Source organism: Malus sylvestris, chromosome 16 (assembly GCF_916048215.2).
Source record: "Malus sylvestris chromosome 16, drMalSylv7.2, whole genome shotgun sequence".
NCBI classification, from domain to species: Eukaryota; Viridiplantae; Streptophyta; class Magnoliopsida; order Rosales; family Rosaceae; genus Malus; species Malus sylvestris.
This window is the reverse complement of record NC_062275.1, coordinates 36,063,519-36,080,816: the sequence shown is the minus strand read 5'-3', so window position 1 is coordinate 36,080,816 and position 17,298 is coordinate 36,063,519. Positions and strand designations below refer to the sequence as shown.

At 37.3% G+C, this 17,298-nt stretch overlaps 1 protein-coding gene across 1 annotated transcript; it reads left to right on the top strand.

Moving 5' to 3' along the window:
• The first annotated feature begins 7,799 nt into the window (after positions 1 to 7,799).
• On the top strand, positions 7,800 to 10,446 carry LOC126607213 (homeobox-leucine zipper protein ROC3-like). Its single transcript, XM_050274738.1, has 7 exons — positions 7,800 to 8,219; positions 8,563 to 8,664; positions 8,758 to 8,970; positions 9,216 to 9,377; positions 9,482 to 9,750; positions 9,857 to 9,950; positions 10,330 to 10,446. Coding segments are annotated over exons 3-7 (576 nt in total). The 5' UTR covers positions 7,800 to 8,219; positions 8,563 to 8,664; positions 8,758 to 8,921; the 3' UTR covers positions 10,332 to 10,446.
• The last annotated feature ends 6,852 nt before the right edge of the window (positions 10,447 to 17,298 follow it).

Here is a 17,298-nt window from a genome sequence, read left to right as displayed (position 1 = left end):
GAGTCACAAATGATCGGAGCCTACCATGGTGGAAGGCCACGAAAGAGTGTTCAAAGCACTCTCACGCTTATCAACTTAATAATGGTTTGGTTGAGGGTTTTAGGTCTCATCACATATAAGCATGCATTTTAATCTTATTAAAACAATTTGCTCCTATTACAACTATTGGTCCATGTGATTGATTTAGTTGTACATGATACTCCCACTATACTTGTAATGATACTCCCACTATACTTGTAAAACGGTTTTTAAAGCAAGAGTATATGGTACTACTAACATAAGGTTTGCATTTATTGATGGACTATATAGTTGCCTTAGGGCCTTAGGATGACTATGAACCTTTGATTAGATCCAACATGAGCCTAGTGTTGAATCTCGGTCTAGGGATGGTGATTGATTTTAGTTATGCGTTTAATCACATTAAGGCGTGTTTTTCTTATTGGGCGTTGGACCCAACTACTCCAATTTCATGCATATCAAATAAAACAAGAAATGAGTACTTCAAAGTAAAGAAGTGCTTATGCTTTTTTACAACATTTGATCAAAACAAATTACTTTAAAGTAAAGAAGAGCTTATGCTCTTTTACAACATTTGATCATATCAAATTACAACCAAAATCTAATCTACACATTCCCATGGTTCAAGCAAATTTGAGACGGCCTTTCACATAGCTCAATTATCGTAGGCTTAGGTTCATAATCACCCTTTCTTTAATTAATTAACGCTTTAACTAATTAAACTTGAATGCAACATTTTCATTTGGTTTTTGTTTCCATAGAATTGATTTAAATGGAGCTAAATGAAATGAAAATCCAATTCTCATTTAAAGATACAAAACTATTTTGTTCTCAACTAATTTGGGCCGAAAAGCAAAACCTCAACCATTGGGCTATTTTGCAAAACTCAAACTTTTGAGGTCCCTTTTGAAAAACACAAAAGTCCACTACTTCATGTAATTACAACTAGAACCCAAAAATTTCAACAAATGCAAAAACTTCATTAAAGGAGCAAAACAACTTGTCCTTTAGTGATTTTGGGCCTTTATGTAAAAACGTAAACTTTTGGGTCAAAGTACAAATACACAAAAGTATCAAAACTTTATGTAATTGCATAAAAGCCCCAAAAGTACCCTATTTAATAGGGTGGCCTATTTTGGATGAAAGATGGTGTCATAACACTTTTGAATTTTTCAACAAAAGTGAAAGGTGATGGATAGGTTTGAAAAAGTGATTTCCAGAAAATATGGTTCCTTGAAACAAAGAAAATGTGTAAGTGATTGGTATGGTGTGAATGATAGAAAAGGATTGAAAATTCAAACCATCCATCACTAACAAAAACTTTATGTAATCAACCAAAACTTTGAATCAAAATACCCAACCTTTTTGTTCTTGCCAAAAACATAACAAGAACAATGAAGAACATCCATCAAAACCCATAAGAGCTCCATGAACACTTTTCACCCAAAGACACCCCAAAAAACTCTCAAACTTAAGGGAAAAAACATATTACCATACTAGGATACTTAGGGGTTCCTAATGTCACTTTAAAACACTTTTAACAAGACAAACATGAACCCAAAAATCCACCCTTTGGATTTTGCCGAATTTCCCCAAAAACATGGCACCAAATTTTAGCTCCAAAATTCATGCTCATATGAACTACATCTACAACATTTGAGATGGCAAATTTTCTAACAAAATTTACATTCAAAGAAGCAAGAATAAAGCTTGTAACAATTACAACATTCAAATCATAAACTATTAAATTACAAAACCCAAAAGGATTCACCAACTACTAGATCTAGTCTCTGATACCACTTGAAGGAAATTGTGTGAAAAACATGTTCATTTGAGCAACATCTATGACATGCAATTAACAATTAAAGGCGGAATCATGCTTGTATGCACTCAAAAACAAAACATTACCCTGAAATTCAAAGCCTAGTAGAAGGGTGAACCAAGACTCAACTCAAAACAAAGTGAGTTGAGAAACTTTATACCTTTGTTGATTCCTCTTTGCATAAGCAAAGGCTAATCACCCAAGGAGAGGGCCTTCATTCTTGCTTCTTAGCTCCATGGATTTCTTGGATGAGGATGGTTGAAAGGATTCTCCAAGTTCCCAAAGTTGAGAACCTCTAAGTCTCCACACCAAGGTAGGACTTGAAGAAGAGATGAGTTACCTAGAGGAAGTAAGATTGCTAGCTAAAATCCTCTAGGGTGGCCGGCCTCTTAGAGAGAAAAATGGAGCTTGTGTTCTCATCTTTTCTCTAAAAGAAACCCTAAGGATGAAATGGCTATAAAGTTGCCTTTATACCACCTCATAATGGAGTGGCAAACTTGCAATTAAAGCAAGTTCACTACCCTCCTCTATTTGGCCGGCCTTAAGGGTTTATTGGGCTTTCAAGCCCTTTGTTTATTCAAGTTGTCATACAACTTGAGTTAATGGGCTTGACATTCAAATCCCATTGGGCCTTGCGGCCCAAAACTAACCCTAGGTCTATAACGAACTTATTCGTTTGATTAATTAACATATTAATTAATCCTAGCCATAAATAATTAAACCATTTAATTATCCTTACTCATCTCCATTGTTTCTTCAATCTCTACCTTACACAGTGTACGATCCATTAGGTTCCTTTTAGCGAGGCAGCGCGCGATTGTTACTCTTAACAATCGATTGTGAATTGAAACTTACTTTCAATTCTCCCTTTAGTGATTATACACGTTTAGGGCTTCCACAAACCATGAGTGACACCTAGCAGTATGTCATGGTTACCCAAGCTAGTCAGAAGAGATGGAGAACCTATTCATTTTAGGATTACAATGCAATACGATCTTTCTCTAATACAATACTCTTGACCACATTGTTTGGTTTGATAGTTTAATCATGTCTACTATCCAATGTGATTCATTTACTTATATGATTACCTTGAATGTGATTTGGAACGACTTCCTAAATCTCATTCATACTCTGCCTAGAGATTCTAAATCATATCATAGAGTATTCTCCCTCAAACAGTTTGAAGGTTAGAGATCCCTTGTTGCGCATTCACTTGCCTCCATGGCTAAGTGGCTTAACCCCAACTATGCCGTGGACACCCTCTGGCGGAGTGACTTTGACATAGTCAAAGATCAAGGACCTAACCGCAAGACAATTATGATGCCTCAGGTCAAAGGATTACTTTGCATTATCCCAACCATGAGTTCTCATGTGACATGAGTATGAGAACTCCTCATTGATCGTGTTCAGTTGACTCATTCTCTATTGTGCACTTACATGCTTGTCTTGTTGTCAATCACGCCAATGACTCGAGACCAGTCACTCTCCCTGAGAGAAGACACATCACGTACTGATCTTAACGGATTGTCAATGCTCAATTGGCAATCCTATGATCAGGAACGTTTAGGATATGTATACGAAAGAGAATGGTCTCATGAATCTAACTTCTTTAAATTACATTCTCCTAATTACATATTCCTTGGACTTATCGTTTAAGCATATAACATTTATATGAGACGGCTTAAAACAATAATCTTTGCCCTTGATATGAAACTAGATTAGTTTAACATGTGAAATGTCCGTAAAGTATCATCATATGATTGGTTTTAGGGCACATTTCCAACACTAGGTGGCGCTAGACGGCAGTCTAGGCAATTTGAATCTCGCTGGGATTTTCACAACAGATTTACAACTTCTGATCTCATACATAATAGCAAAGCTCCGGCAAATTTCTGCAGCTCGTCTCTGTGAAGATGAGGGAAAAAAGTGGAAGAGAGAGCATTTTTGGAAAGCGGTAGTCATCCGGTTTGTTCAATTGTGGTCACCAATCTCTAGATGATCTGATTCTTTCTGTGTCTTTGGTTGTGTTTTGAATCTTTGATCAAAAAATGGGGTTGGGCTTCTAGAGAAGTTTGTTGGGGCTTGCCTTATCATTTCAATCTGTGGTGGTGCAAGTTGGTTTTGAGATCCAATTTTGAGATTCTGAAAGGGTGAAAAGAAGAAGAAACGAATACGTGTAGGTTATACAAATGACATTTCACTTTCCCCACAAAAGACTTGATCTTTGATAAGAGAGAGAGAGAGAGAGAGAGAGAGAGAGAGTGTGTGTGTGTGTGTGTGTGTGTGTGTGTGTGTGTGTGTGTGTGTGTGTTCGATCTCTATCTGGAGAAAGGGGAAAGTGATGTTATAATAATAAATATACAGAATTATGGATGTGTGTTGTCTGAGAGCAACTCCACCATGTGGAGTAGCCCGAGGGACAGGCCCCAAAACAAAGGGCAGTAGCCCGGCCTACTTGCACCAGCGTGTGCCAACCCGAGGGAGAGGCTTGGCATAAATTGCCAACCTGAGAGCCCGAAAACTTCCTGACACAAGGCTGACATCGCCCAGTCGGTAGCCACATTTTTTATTTTTTTTCTGTCATGCGCGTGGCCTTCAAGCGCATGTATGCGCGCATCGTCCAACAAGAAGGAGGGGCCCGCGGCCCACTAAGAAATGTTACCGTTCAGAAGCCACGTGGCTTCCCCTCGTTCGTTGGATTTCAACGACAACAATTTTTGGACTGTTGGATTTCCAACGGTAAAAAAAAAAAAAAAAACATTATTTAATATCAGCCGTTGGATCTGAGATCAACGGTTCACATTATTCATCTTTATAAATTAAAAAAAAAAAGAAAAAACAGTTTAAAATTTTGAAATATTACCGTTGTGCCACGTGGCACAATCTTAAGTGTTAAAATTCAAATTTTTTTAATCCAACGGCAGAGATTAATCAGTTGAATAAATTTTTTTTTTAAAATGTAAAAATTTTTGAAAAATTACAAAAAAAAATGATTGTACTTTTCTATAAATACCTTCTCATTATCTTCTACCTTACACCACAATTTCATATTTTCTCAACTACTTTCAACCACATTCCTATCTTTCTCTCAAAGTTTCAATCCAATTTTTTCCAACAAAATGACTACTAATGCAGGTACGAATTGGACGCTTCCTGAAGATGTTGTGTTGTGTAGTAGCTGGGTTGAAGTTATTCATAATTTGCTTACGGGTAATGAGATGAAATTGCGAGAAATGTGAAGTCCTATTCATACCAATTATCTTGAGAAAATGGGTGGGAAAAGAACCAAAGAATCGATGTCCAGTCATTGGAAAATACTTAGCCAATCGTTTAGTATGTGAAGAGACGCCTTGGCACAAGCTAGTGGTAATATTCGAAGTGGGCTACGAGCCCCTCCTGAAAATGTAACGACACGTGGCACGACAACATTGGATAAAAATCTTATCGAAATTCATCACCAATAATTATCTTTTCGGATAATGACACATGGCGCAACGAGAACGATTAAAAATCTTATCCGAAATTACAAATAAAATTATTTTTGTATTATTTAAAAAAAAACTAATATTTTATTGCCTATTGCCAGGCCTATTCAAGTGCAACAGTGGAGATGCAAAATGCAGTTACTGTTCATTAAGAGCAGTTATTGTTCACTGGATGGATTAAATAGTGAATAGCCGGGGGGGTTTCCCATGGTGGCGTTGCTCTGAAAGAGAAGGAAAGGTACAAGCTCAGCTAGGTTCAAGCTGTCTATCACATTAAAAGTGAGAGACTTTGGCCCCAAACAGTGAAATTATGCAGAAAGCTGGTGATGACTGGGGTTCACCTTGGGTGATGTGAAAGAGGTGAGGTGAATGGCTACTGCTTGGCGGGTCAGGTTTTAATTATGAAAACCCACCATGTGGGTTTTTTTATATTTTTAAAAGTTTGAGATATATTTTTTATATATAAAGATTAGATAAATTATGAATTATTTAGATAATATTTTGTTTTTTTTTCCTAGTCAAGCATATTATATACGTACATAAAACATTTACATATATATGTTTTTCTATAAGAAATAACATATTATTCAATAATTATTTACATTTGATATAGTAAATTTAATTAATTCATATAATATATTAAAACTTTACCTAAATCCGTCTAGGCGCTCGCCTAGATCCCGCCTAACCACCTAGGTGCTAGGCGCCAGCCCGCCACTCGACTAGCGCTTAGCGTTTTTTTTCAGATGATTAAAAGCAGCCAAAACTGTGTAAATGGATTGACTACGGCTTGTCGAAGAGAAATTTAATATATACTAAAGCTGAAAATAGACTGAAACACTGTTCATAAGAACAGTGCTCTGCCGATTTTACCCTCCCAATTTTGCACTAATTTCGATTATATCCTGATACACCCATCAGAGATATATACTGTATTTATTTTATATTTTCTGTTTCTTGGTTCTCCCTTCTCTCTCTTCCTCTCACTGCTCTCCTTGCGACCACGACCAAACCAACAAAAAAGAACCCTCTCCTCGCCGGAACCGTAACGAGGCATGCAACGAGTGATTTTGGTTTCTGAGATGTAGGGGAGAGGATTGTATGTTTGGTTCCTCTTTAAAAGTCCCCATCTCTCTCCTTCGAAAATTCTTCGCCGCTGGCCAATCGATCTAAAAATATGGCGGGATTTTGGGAAACTGAGGGTTTTTCCTAATCTAAGTTTGGTGTTTGCGTTTTGCTGAGATTGAATTTGAATTTCACAGATGTAAATAAACGGTTGAATAATCAGGGAGATTTTGTGAGGAAATAGAGATGAAATGTCTCAGACCAACAAAAGGTGGATTAGGATAAAAATAAATAAAAATAAAAAAAAAGACTGAAAAACAATATGCCATAAATGGTGGATTAGGATAAAAAAAGATTGAAAAACAAAGCTTGCAGCTGATGCAGAGTCGTTTTATTTTTCGCACTAAGGGAGGTATTTAATATGCCATAAAAGGCCAAAGCCTTTGCTTTAACTTTCAAATCAATTAGGGTAATGTTATGAAGATAAAATTTGTAAATCAAAATTTTCAAACTAATGATATGGAAGTTAATGATTGGTTTTGGATTATGACTTAAACATCGATAAATGTGCTCATTTTTATTGGTGACATATAATTTAATTTGTAAATTTTGTCTATAAATTTAGCCTCACTAGCAGTACCAAATCAACAAATATACTTATGTAAAGAACCATGAACATGAATAGAAAATGTTAATATTGATTTTGGTTTATTTTTTGTTTTTATTTATAAGCATCGATAAATGTGCTCATTTTTATTGGTGACATATAATTTAATTTGTAAATTTTGTCTATAAATTTAGCCTCTCTAGCAGTACCAAATCAACAAATATACTTATGTAAAGAACCATGAACATGAATAGAAAATGTTAATATTGATTTTGGTTTATTTTTTGTTTTTATTTATAAGTATTTATGTCCACCTAATTCTCTCATTTGACTCTTTCAATCTTCTTTTTTTTTTTTTTTGGATATTTGATAAATATCCAAATGAAATTTGTGATTAAGTTTTATTGAAATTTTTATTTAATTTAATCTCTGATTTTTGTAAGTTAAGACTTCATTGTTGTTGTATACAGGGGAGTTCTAAGTAAAGAGGGGTATGCACATATTAAGCTTATGTATCACAATCTGATTGTTTATAGATTTTGTACGATTTTTAATAGGACTATCTACTAAATCTTTTATATGAAAATAGTACTATACAAAATTTTATACGATTTTCAATCCCGCAGCATCGCGCGGGGGTATTGTTTTCTAGTATATATCTAATGTGAGTAATTGTTTAGGGTTGGTTAAGTTATGACAATATTTTTGCTCACAGTTGGTACGAGTCTGTTGTCTGAATTCAAGATACACTGGTGGGGGGCAAATCCAAACAACGGCACCTGGAGCGCCTCTAATGCCGGCATCCAGTTTGGATTTGGATATGAATATCTATGCAAGGCATTTCCAAGAGTACCCGATGACTTCTTGTGCGGAAATGATTCACATGCCTCTGTTGCCACCACACGTACCTTCTCCCTACCCTGTTCCTGCTGGGAGTTGTGGCGGTGTCTTATCAGATGACGAAAGGTCACTTGCAGTAGAGCTTGTAGCATCCTCTGCTGCCGAACTTATTAAGATGTGCCAGACTGGTGAGCCTCTTTGGATCCGGAACAGTGAAAACGGGAAGGAAGTGCTTAATGTTGAAGAACATGCCCGCATATTCCCACTACGGCTTTTGAATCTCAAGCAGCAGCCAAGTGATCAGTGCAGGACAGAAGCTACTCGCGATAGTGCTGTGGTTATCATGAATGGCATTAATCTTGTAGATGACTTTCTTGATGCTGTAAGTGCCCTTGTTTTTGTTAGCTTGGAAATCTTTTATTATTGAATACATACATTGCCTTGATTAATTAATGAGTAATGTTCGTGTACTAGATTAATGTTGTCACACTATAAATTGGACCATACAAAACCCTAGAATAAAGCTTAAACAGTTATCCAAATTCATAACATTCTTGTATCATTAATTAACAACTTACCACTTTCATATGTTGTTGCCAAAGTATACAAAATATTCTCACTGTGATTACTTATTATTTAAAACCATTATTCCTGGGTAATCATACTATCTTGTACTATAATCTGATATATTCCCTTTTTTCTCTTGTTTCAATTACCGTTTGCAGAATAAGTGGATGCAATTATTTCCTTCTATAGTTTCTAGAGCTAAAACTGTTCAAGTTATTTCAGCAGATCCTTCGGGTCAAGCAAACGGTTCCCTTCAGCTGGTAGATATCTCAATGCTTGAAATTCACAAATCATAAGTCCATATGCTCATCAAGACACTTTAATTGGTTACTAGTTCTTTATTTGACTAGCAGATGTATGCGGAATTGCAAGTTGTTTCTCCTCTGGTGCCAACCCGAGAAGCTTATTTTCTACGTTATTGTCAACAAAATGAAGAGGAGGGAAGCTGGGCAATTGTTGATTTTCCCACAGATAGCTTCCATGACAAACTTCAATCATCTTTTCCCAGGTAAAAGAGATGGCCATCCGGCTGTCTTATCCAAGATATGCCCAATGGATACTCAAGGGTGTGTTCCCGCTGCTTTCACTCAACCTCTCTGTGCATGCTTTTTGAATTTTTACAGTTCCCTAGATAGATTTTACAAAGAAATATATACTCCTGCTTCTGCAATCATTTATTTTAACGTGTTAATACAACCGATTCGAGTTGGCTTCGAACATAACATATATGGCCTTAATTAGTAGAGAAAATAAAAATGGCTATGAGAATTATATATGTATAAAACTTATTATTCTCTGGGCTTTTGCACAGGTTACATGGATAGAACATGCAGAAATAGAGGTGAAGTCTGTCCATCAAATATTCAGTCACTATGTCTACAGTGGGATGGCATTTGGAGCGCAACGATGGCTTGCAGTCTTACAAAGGCAATGTTTGCAAGTCTAATGGCCAGAAATAAATCAGACCTTAGAGGTTATATTAATTACTTCTCTCATATTGTAATCAAGATCACTGTTCCAAGATTTAAATTGTTGGTGTTTTACACATTAATTATTGAATTCCTTCTGTACATGTAGTGATACCTTCACCTGAAGCACGCAAGAACATGATGAAATTGTCTCAGAGAATGTTAAGAACAGTATGTGTAAACATGAGCACCTCCAATGGGCAGTCATGGACGGATCTATCTGATTCCCCAGATGACACAGTTCGAATAACCACAAGGAAAGTCACAGACCCTGGTCAACCCATTGGGGTCATTCTCACTGCTGTTTCCACCACTTGGCTCCCTTACTCACATTACTGTGTCTTCGAACTCCTACGGGAGGAACGTCGCAGAGCTCAGGTATGTACGTTGTTCACTAGAACAATAAGTATACCGGCAATACTTGTTCTCTTGCCACAAACTGTTTTGCTGATCTCTTTTAGCCGACTGCATTTTATATCTGCAGCCCGATGTTCTTACCAATGGTAATTCCCTGCATGAAGTGGCTCGCATTGCTAATGGCTCATCCTGGAAATTGCATTTCTCTTTTTCGCATAAATGTAAGTTTACAACATTCCCTTCGATTTTACTTTTACTAATGTACGTAATGTATTTTTAATGTACATCTGCTATTTTTTTGGACTTGGATTGTCTGCCCTCCCATTTAGGTGCCCTCCTGTTTTGTGTGGTCACGGTTAAGCCACGTCAATATTTTGTATTATTTTTTTATAAAAATAATAAAATAAAATAAAATAGTAATATAAAATGTTGACGTGGCTTAACCGTGACCACAAAAACAGGAGGACACGAGGAGGGCACAGAAATTGGAGGGCAGAAAATCCAAGTCCATCTTTTTTAATTCATGAAGTTCAATTCTTCTGTTCATTTTCAATTAATACTAATATATAACTGATCCTCATGCCACGTACATATGTATAGAGGTATCGAGCAACTCATCGCAGAACGCAGAGCTAATGCTACAAGAGAGCTGCACCGACGAGTCAGGCAGCCTGGTGGTGTATGCAACCATGGATGTTGATGGCATCCAGCTAGCAATGAGCGGAGAGGACCCATCCTGCATTCCCCTCCTTCTAGGCTTTGTAATTGTCCCAGTGCTGCCTATGCAATCTAGTACTAGCACTGCAGCCGATCATGGAAGCTCATCGCCAGATCAGAATCATGACAGCAGCATCATGAACACGGGTTGTTTGCTGACTGTGGGACTCCAAGTGCTTGCCAGCACAAGCCCATCTGCCAAACTCAACCTCTCCAGTGTCACCGCGATTAACAACCATCTGTGCAACTCGGTGCAGCAGATCATTTCCGCCGTCGGTAGCGGCAACATTTGCACTACTACTATTACTACTACTACTGATAATGGCAGTGTTGGTGATGCTTCTGGCGGATCTGACCACCCCACTGCAGCCAGCCTGCGGCAATAATAGCTAGCTATACATAGAGCTCTTGCTGGGAAATCTCTCTTCCTTTTTCCCCAACTACAACTATCCCGCAGTTTGGTCTTTTTTGTAATCATGCATTTAGGGTTTGCGTTCGGAATTTGTTATTCATACTAAAAAAAAAGTCATCCTGCATTCCTTTTTATACATTAGTGATTCACTAAATCCATATGCGAATAGCAAGAAGGAATGCAGTGTGACTTTTTTTACAACATGTTAGCAATTTTCACCTAATTTTTATTTGTTAATTTTGTAAGGTCAAAGGGTATTAAAGGTGTGTGGTAGTTATTTCTTTGGTAAATAACAAGAGGGTGTAAGAAATAGTGGAGTGGTGGGTGGTGGTTGTTAGGTTGTGAATGTGGTGGTTAAGAGCGGGTAGTCAAGAGCGCACCATGTACCCTTGGTTTCTGGTGAGGTTCAAAAAAGGCAAATTAATGAGAATGGGGCCTCACCAGTCAGCAAGGGTGGTAGTTCGGGTATTGACTTCTCCTTGTCTGTTGCCTTTTTCCTTTTGTGTTTTCTATTTCTGGACTGACTTGTCTGTTGACTTTTGTGTTTATGAAACGAATTCAATGCTTCTGAACTTATTAAAATTTTACAATTTGTCAATCATCTCTCACCCATCTTGTTTTGCTTTTTTTTTTTATTCTTTTTTTTTATAAGAAATTACTATTAAGGGAAAAAGACAGAGTTCGTAACTATTAGAATAATTTAGAAGAAATGAGAGTTTCGAATCCGTAATGCATAGGTAGAAATCCTACACTCATCTCTTTTTTTCGTTGGCTAGAGACACTTGATATTAAACCACATGCCACACATCTCTTTTTTTCTTTCAATATCTCTTTATAAATTAGTTTAGAAATGCTTCTTTAGAAGCTCTCTCGCAAAAGCTCATCGTCTCTCGGCCAACCCTAAAAACTTCTTCTCAGCTGCTAGCTCCTATATTGGATGGGATCCGTGGTAGCCACATCCTTCCAATTCTCATCATTATTCTCTCTTTCCCCAACCTTTGCCTCCTTTTCTTTAACTTGCTATGTCTATTTTTTCTCGGTTGTATTGGTCTAAGCTTCTACCTTAGTGTTTCCTGCGTTTTGTCTCAGTTTACCCTGAGCTTGTCTCAAATCTGCCATTTTCCTCTCCAAATATCGTTCCTTACCGCATATCCTCTACCATCTACCTTTGCTACTCAACTCTTTGGATGTTTCCTTCATGGGTTTTCTCTGGCGGCACTCATTGGTGGTTAGTAGCTTATAAAGTGTTTTTTTGCACTATTTGGTAAGATTACGGGAGCATTGAAAGCGCGGGTGGCTTGTCTACCCCATCTTCCGTTGATCCATTTGATTCGTTGGTTTGTCTTCTAGGTGGTGGCTGCTTTGCGGTTTGGGTGTGGTAAATTTGATAGATGTGGCTATTTGCTTTTTTTAGTTTTAGGGGTACTTGTTTTTGTGTCAGTATGGGCTGACTCTTTTGATCCTATTTCATTGTAGTTTCTTTATGTGGAGTTGGGTTTCACTTGGCTGTTTTGGACTCTCTTTTTGGATGGTCCTCACCTTTGTATTTACTTTCTTCTTTAATGAAATTTACTTTGATTGACCAAAACAAAAGAAAAAAGAAAGCACTCTTGCTCATAAATGTTTCCAATAACAACACTTCCATTAGATGTACTACAGAATTTTCAATAAAAATATAGGTGCTTCCTGAAAAAGCACTTAAGTGCTTTATGGAAGAAGCACATGTATTATGTGCTTCTTTTAGAAAACACTTCGTATTCCAATCGATTTTGGTTACTTCCAAATAAGCCCCCATCTTATATATACTTTAGTCCAAAAGTTTGAACTTCTTTTTGCTACATATTGAGAGTGTATAGGCTTGTTTGGCAACTCAGACTGTACTGACTATTTTAGTTAGATAAGATATATGTGCATCAGATAGTACTGACCGAATTATGTTATACTATGTTTGGATGTGATCAGCAAGAGCTGGATGTCAGTTGGTTCATGGTTAATAAAATGTTCCGAGATGAGCCAAATGTGTTGCCAAAGGGTATTAATGATGATTGCCTGACTTTGGCAGACATTGAGGATGATCTAATCATTTGCTTGCCTCAATCAGCAAGTAGTAAGGAAAAAGGTGCAGGGTACTTTATGTTGTATTGTTTTAAGTAATGTTTCGCTGGTTGTTTATTTTACAATTAAAGGTTGGTTTCAAAACTGTCAACAAAATTTCACAAGACATAAGGGTTGATTTCATAAATTGTCACACACATTAATTCAATGTAAGGGATGGTTTCATATATTGTGACAAACATTCATTCAATATATAAAATTATGAGGGATGCCACTTAAGCCATCCAAAACACGTAACAATTTGGAAAGAGATAATGAAAGAATTCCTATACACATTAAACTCATCCTGACAAATTACCGTCCACACAAATGACTAATTTCTCCAACACTACGTATTAACAATATAATACTGGCTTATGGATTACCATTGTTCATCAGCAGTTGTTCTACACTTACCAGTTGCTAAACTAAAAATCTCAATCATCCACCACTCATTATACCATGTGAAGCCCCGTGTAACATGTTGATTGCCATTCTGAGTCAAAATGTAGGGATGTTGCTGGACCTAATTATATCCAAAGGAATGATAGCAGACAAGAACTCAATCACTTTTAAAATGAAAATATCGCAATCCTCCATGTGCCATACAACAATTCAACAAGTTTCAGAACCAATTCACAGACAATTCAATCATTTAACTAAACTCACTAACAATTCAATAAATTTGAACTCACTCGTTGTCTTGTTGTGGAGACTTTGAACTTACCATGATGGGTTAAGGTTCGTTCTTCACCTCATTAGACAGGCTTCGGAGGACATCGGGCAACACATAAGTGATGTGAGCAAATTTCATAGTTGCTTGATGTCTATGGGTTTTAGATGTCATTGAGTCGTACCTAATTATTTTTTCAACTGGAAGATTGATCTCAACGGAAACCCAATGATGATCAAGGTTGAGGGGCATATAAACCATCTCCACATCAACCAACCATAATGTACAAAATAGCTCCCCATGCCCCTTCACTATCTTCAGCAACATCGATAATAATTCTTTGGACGCATCACCTTTGTGCCCTCTAATTGCTCTTTGAGTTGTCCTCGCATTATGGCAGCGTTCACAGTAGGGCTGCCCACAAGTGTAAAATAAATAATAAACGTGTACAACACTTCAAACATTCGAAAACACACTCAACATCATAATTTCCAAACTTTAGAACTTTAGTAGAAATTTTGTTGGATACTTCACCAAAAATCAGTCGGTTGTGTTGTTGGTCAACATTTTCCCTACCTTCCGAGCCTCGTCAACATGCTTCCGCAAGAGATACAACTAAAAATGAATGTGTTGCAATACACGAATTCGTATTGAACTTTGACATCAACGCAATCCCAACACATTTATATAACTCAAACCAAATAGGGTTTAGTTACTTACATCGGTTGACAACCACCCTTCATTGTCAATGAGCCGTCTCAAAAAATCGATGTCTCTAACCGAGTAACTAGACTAACAATGTGAAATAACGTTAAGGCTCATCATTCTAGTCATTTAATCAATATAATTTCTCATGCATTAAATCCAAACATCAATTATCCCTTGTTATGATTCTCCTTCACCTTTTTGAATTGATAGAAATATGTGATCGTCTCAAACACATAGTTTATGTCTATTACTTTAAATAGCGCTTCCCTTGCAAAACATGCTCCTTCTACTCATCATCTTGGATTTTTCACACTTTACGATGTCAAAGATCAACATCATATGGCAAACCACTTTCATCTTCTTGGCCCCCCTTTTGGTTCCCACAATCTCACGTCCCCCACGTGTACCGACCCTCCTCTTTGTTCCCAAGTGCTAACCCTTAGGTGTGTAAATAACAACCTTATCATCTTTGTTCCCACGTGCTCACACTCAGGGGTGTAAATACAACCTCATCGTCAGAACTTTAGACTTCTTCTTACACGTCCTCCAAGCAATCCAATCATCCTTTAGCATAATTTGCGGGACTATCCTACTCAACAATCCCTAAAAGCTCATTCAAATCCTCTTCGTCCACTCCTCCCATAACATCATTCCTTCTTGATCCCTCATTTTCCCCATTTGCTTTCATCAACCCTATTTTGACCACCCTTTTCTTCTTCTTCTTGGAGAACATGTACATCACCACCACTTTCACCACTATCTTCTTCTTCTATTTCCTCTTATTTACCTTGTTTATACCATACTTAGAGCCTCGTATTTAGATCTCGTACAAATACTCGGAGGATTTAAATGTAATTATGAGATAAAAGAAGGGGCAAATATGTAATAAGTGAGGAGTCCTTATTCTTTAAAAGGACCCCTCACCCTCACAATTAAGGGCTCATTCTCATCCTGGGAGGCCATTTCTTAAGGCTCCGTCATCCTCCCAAAGCTCTCACATTATAGAGCTCCCTCACTCCCCTCACCTCTCAGAAAAATAAATAATTAGTGTGGACGTAGTCCAAACATTGGGGTGAACCACGATACATCTTATGTTATTTACATTTCATGCAGATTCATGGTCAGATTTACGTTGTTCCAAGACCTCCAGTTTTGTGCATCAACATACCTTCTTCTTCTTTTCTCTCTTCATCATCATTTTCTTCTTCTATTTCTTTACCTCATCCTTCCCTTCCCTCTTTATCTTTTTCTTCTTTTCCATCTTCTTCTTCTTCTTCCTCTTCCTCTTGATTTTCTACATCTTCTTCTTCTTCTTCTTCTTCTTCTTCTTCTTCCTCCTCCTCATTCTTCTCCTCCACATGTTTTTCCTTTAACTTCCCTCCTCAATTCCTTGACCTCCTCAGTTAACTCTTCCACCTTCTTCAATACATTCATCTCCGAAATATCCTTCACATACATCAAACGTGCCAAAGCCACTTTCAACTTCTTTATTTGTACTTACAACTCATCGACATCATTTGTGTTAGGAGTGAAGGTGTCAAGCATCATTACTTCAGCAACATATCCTATGTCCAATAGCATGTGTTCTTCTCCGATTTAGTCGACACAATCTCCCCAATCCCCACCGCCTGCCATTTAACGTAACTCATCAGAATTACATTTCTCACACAGTTTTCACAAACAGTCATCAACATTCATAGATGTTAACATTCGTTCATAAAGTTCACAAATTTTCAAATAAAGTCATACATCTCGACTCTTAGTTATGTACATCTACAGTTGCTCGTGAATCAGCTGCTTCTTAGTTGTTGACCATTGGAGAATTCTTGGGATGGTTGACAGATCAGTCATCTTGCAATAGCGTAATGGCTTATCCAGTTGGGGAATTATTCATATGCCTACATCTGCATGTACACTAAATTAGTACTCAATCACAATAATTTAACCATTATTACTACTCAATAAAAAACAATAGTATCTGAAAAGCATAACTAAACCCTTTGCAACCTTATCCGGATCTTTATCTCCTCTTACTTCCCCTGCCTTTTCCTTCTCCTCATCTATTTCCACGTCACTATCCACTCTTCCTCTCCCTCTCCTAGAAGTAGCAAAAGAGAGGTTGTCCTATAATTGTTCAAAGGATTTTGCACCCCATGAATAAATGTTGAACATATCCATGTCGTCTACGAGCTCGAAGTAGTCTAGGTCCACAACCGCATTACTCTCCGCCCTTATCAAGACACCCTTGGTGAAGTATATCAACCTCATCTTTGACACATCATCCTCATTTTCGCATTCTTTAAAAGCCTTTTCAAGCTCAACACAAGTCATCGAAACATTTTTGCTACCTTTCTTAGGAACTGTATTCACTTTACCTTTACCATTCCTATCCTTGCCCTTGATACCCTCTCCAACAAATCCAATTCTTAGGAAAATACTTAGTCAAAATCCTAATGTGGAAAGGCTCCTTCTATATTATAGGGTTTGTCACAACGAAGCCTTGTAATGAGGCAAAAGTCCTCTATGAACTAGGTCACTTCATATCCTATTAAATATGTGAGTCCTTCTAAATCTTTCACCCTTAGATTAGCCACTTTACCGAGCGACAATTTATGCACCAATTGGCCACTAAAGGTTAGTCTATCGACACTCTCTAAGTGTCCAAAGCATGATGCCCTAAAACCAGCAAGTTGTGTGTCATTAAACTTTTGACACATGACTCCTAGCATATGACTTGGTTGAGAAAGGTTGTCAACCCTTTCCTTGTACAATTCTTCCTCTTTTGTTGCTAGTTAAACCCTCTGAGTTGCCATCTCTTGTACGCGTTCAACACAACCAAATTAAACAATGTATCATGATAACAACCAAACTCAACAATATATAACACACAACCTGGCAACAAGTTTTTTGTAATAATACATCTATAGTGAACAAACCTTCCTGACTTAAGTAATATCAACTTAAT

Coding starts and splice junctions, on each gene's coding strand:
- LOC126607213 (XM_050274738.1), top strand. CDS start 8,922: ATGGCCATCCGGCTGTCTTATCCAAGATATGCCCAATGGATACTCAAG. Junction 8,971..9,215: donor TGCCCAATGGATACTCAAGG/GTGTGTTCCCGC, acceptor GCTTTTGCACAG/GTTACATGGATAGAACATGC. Junction 9,378..9,481: donor AAATAAATCAGACCTTAGAG/GTTATATTAATT, acceptor CTGTACATGTAG/TGATACCTTCACCTGAAGCA.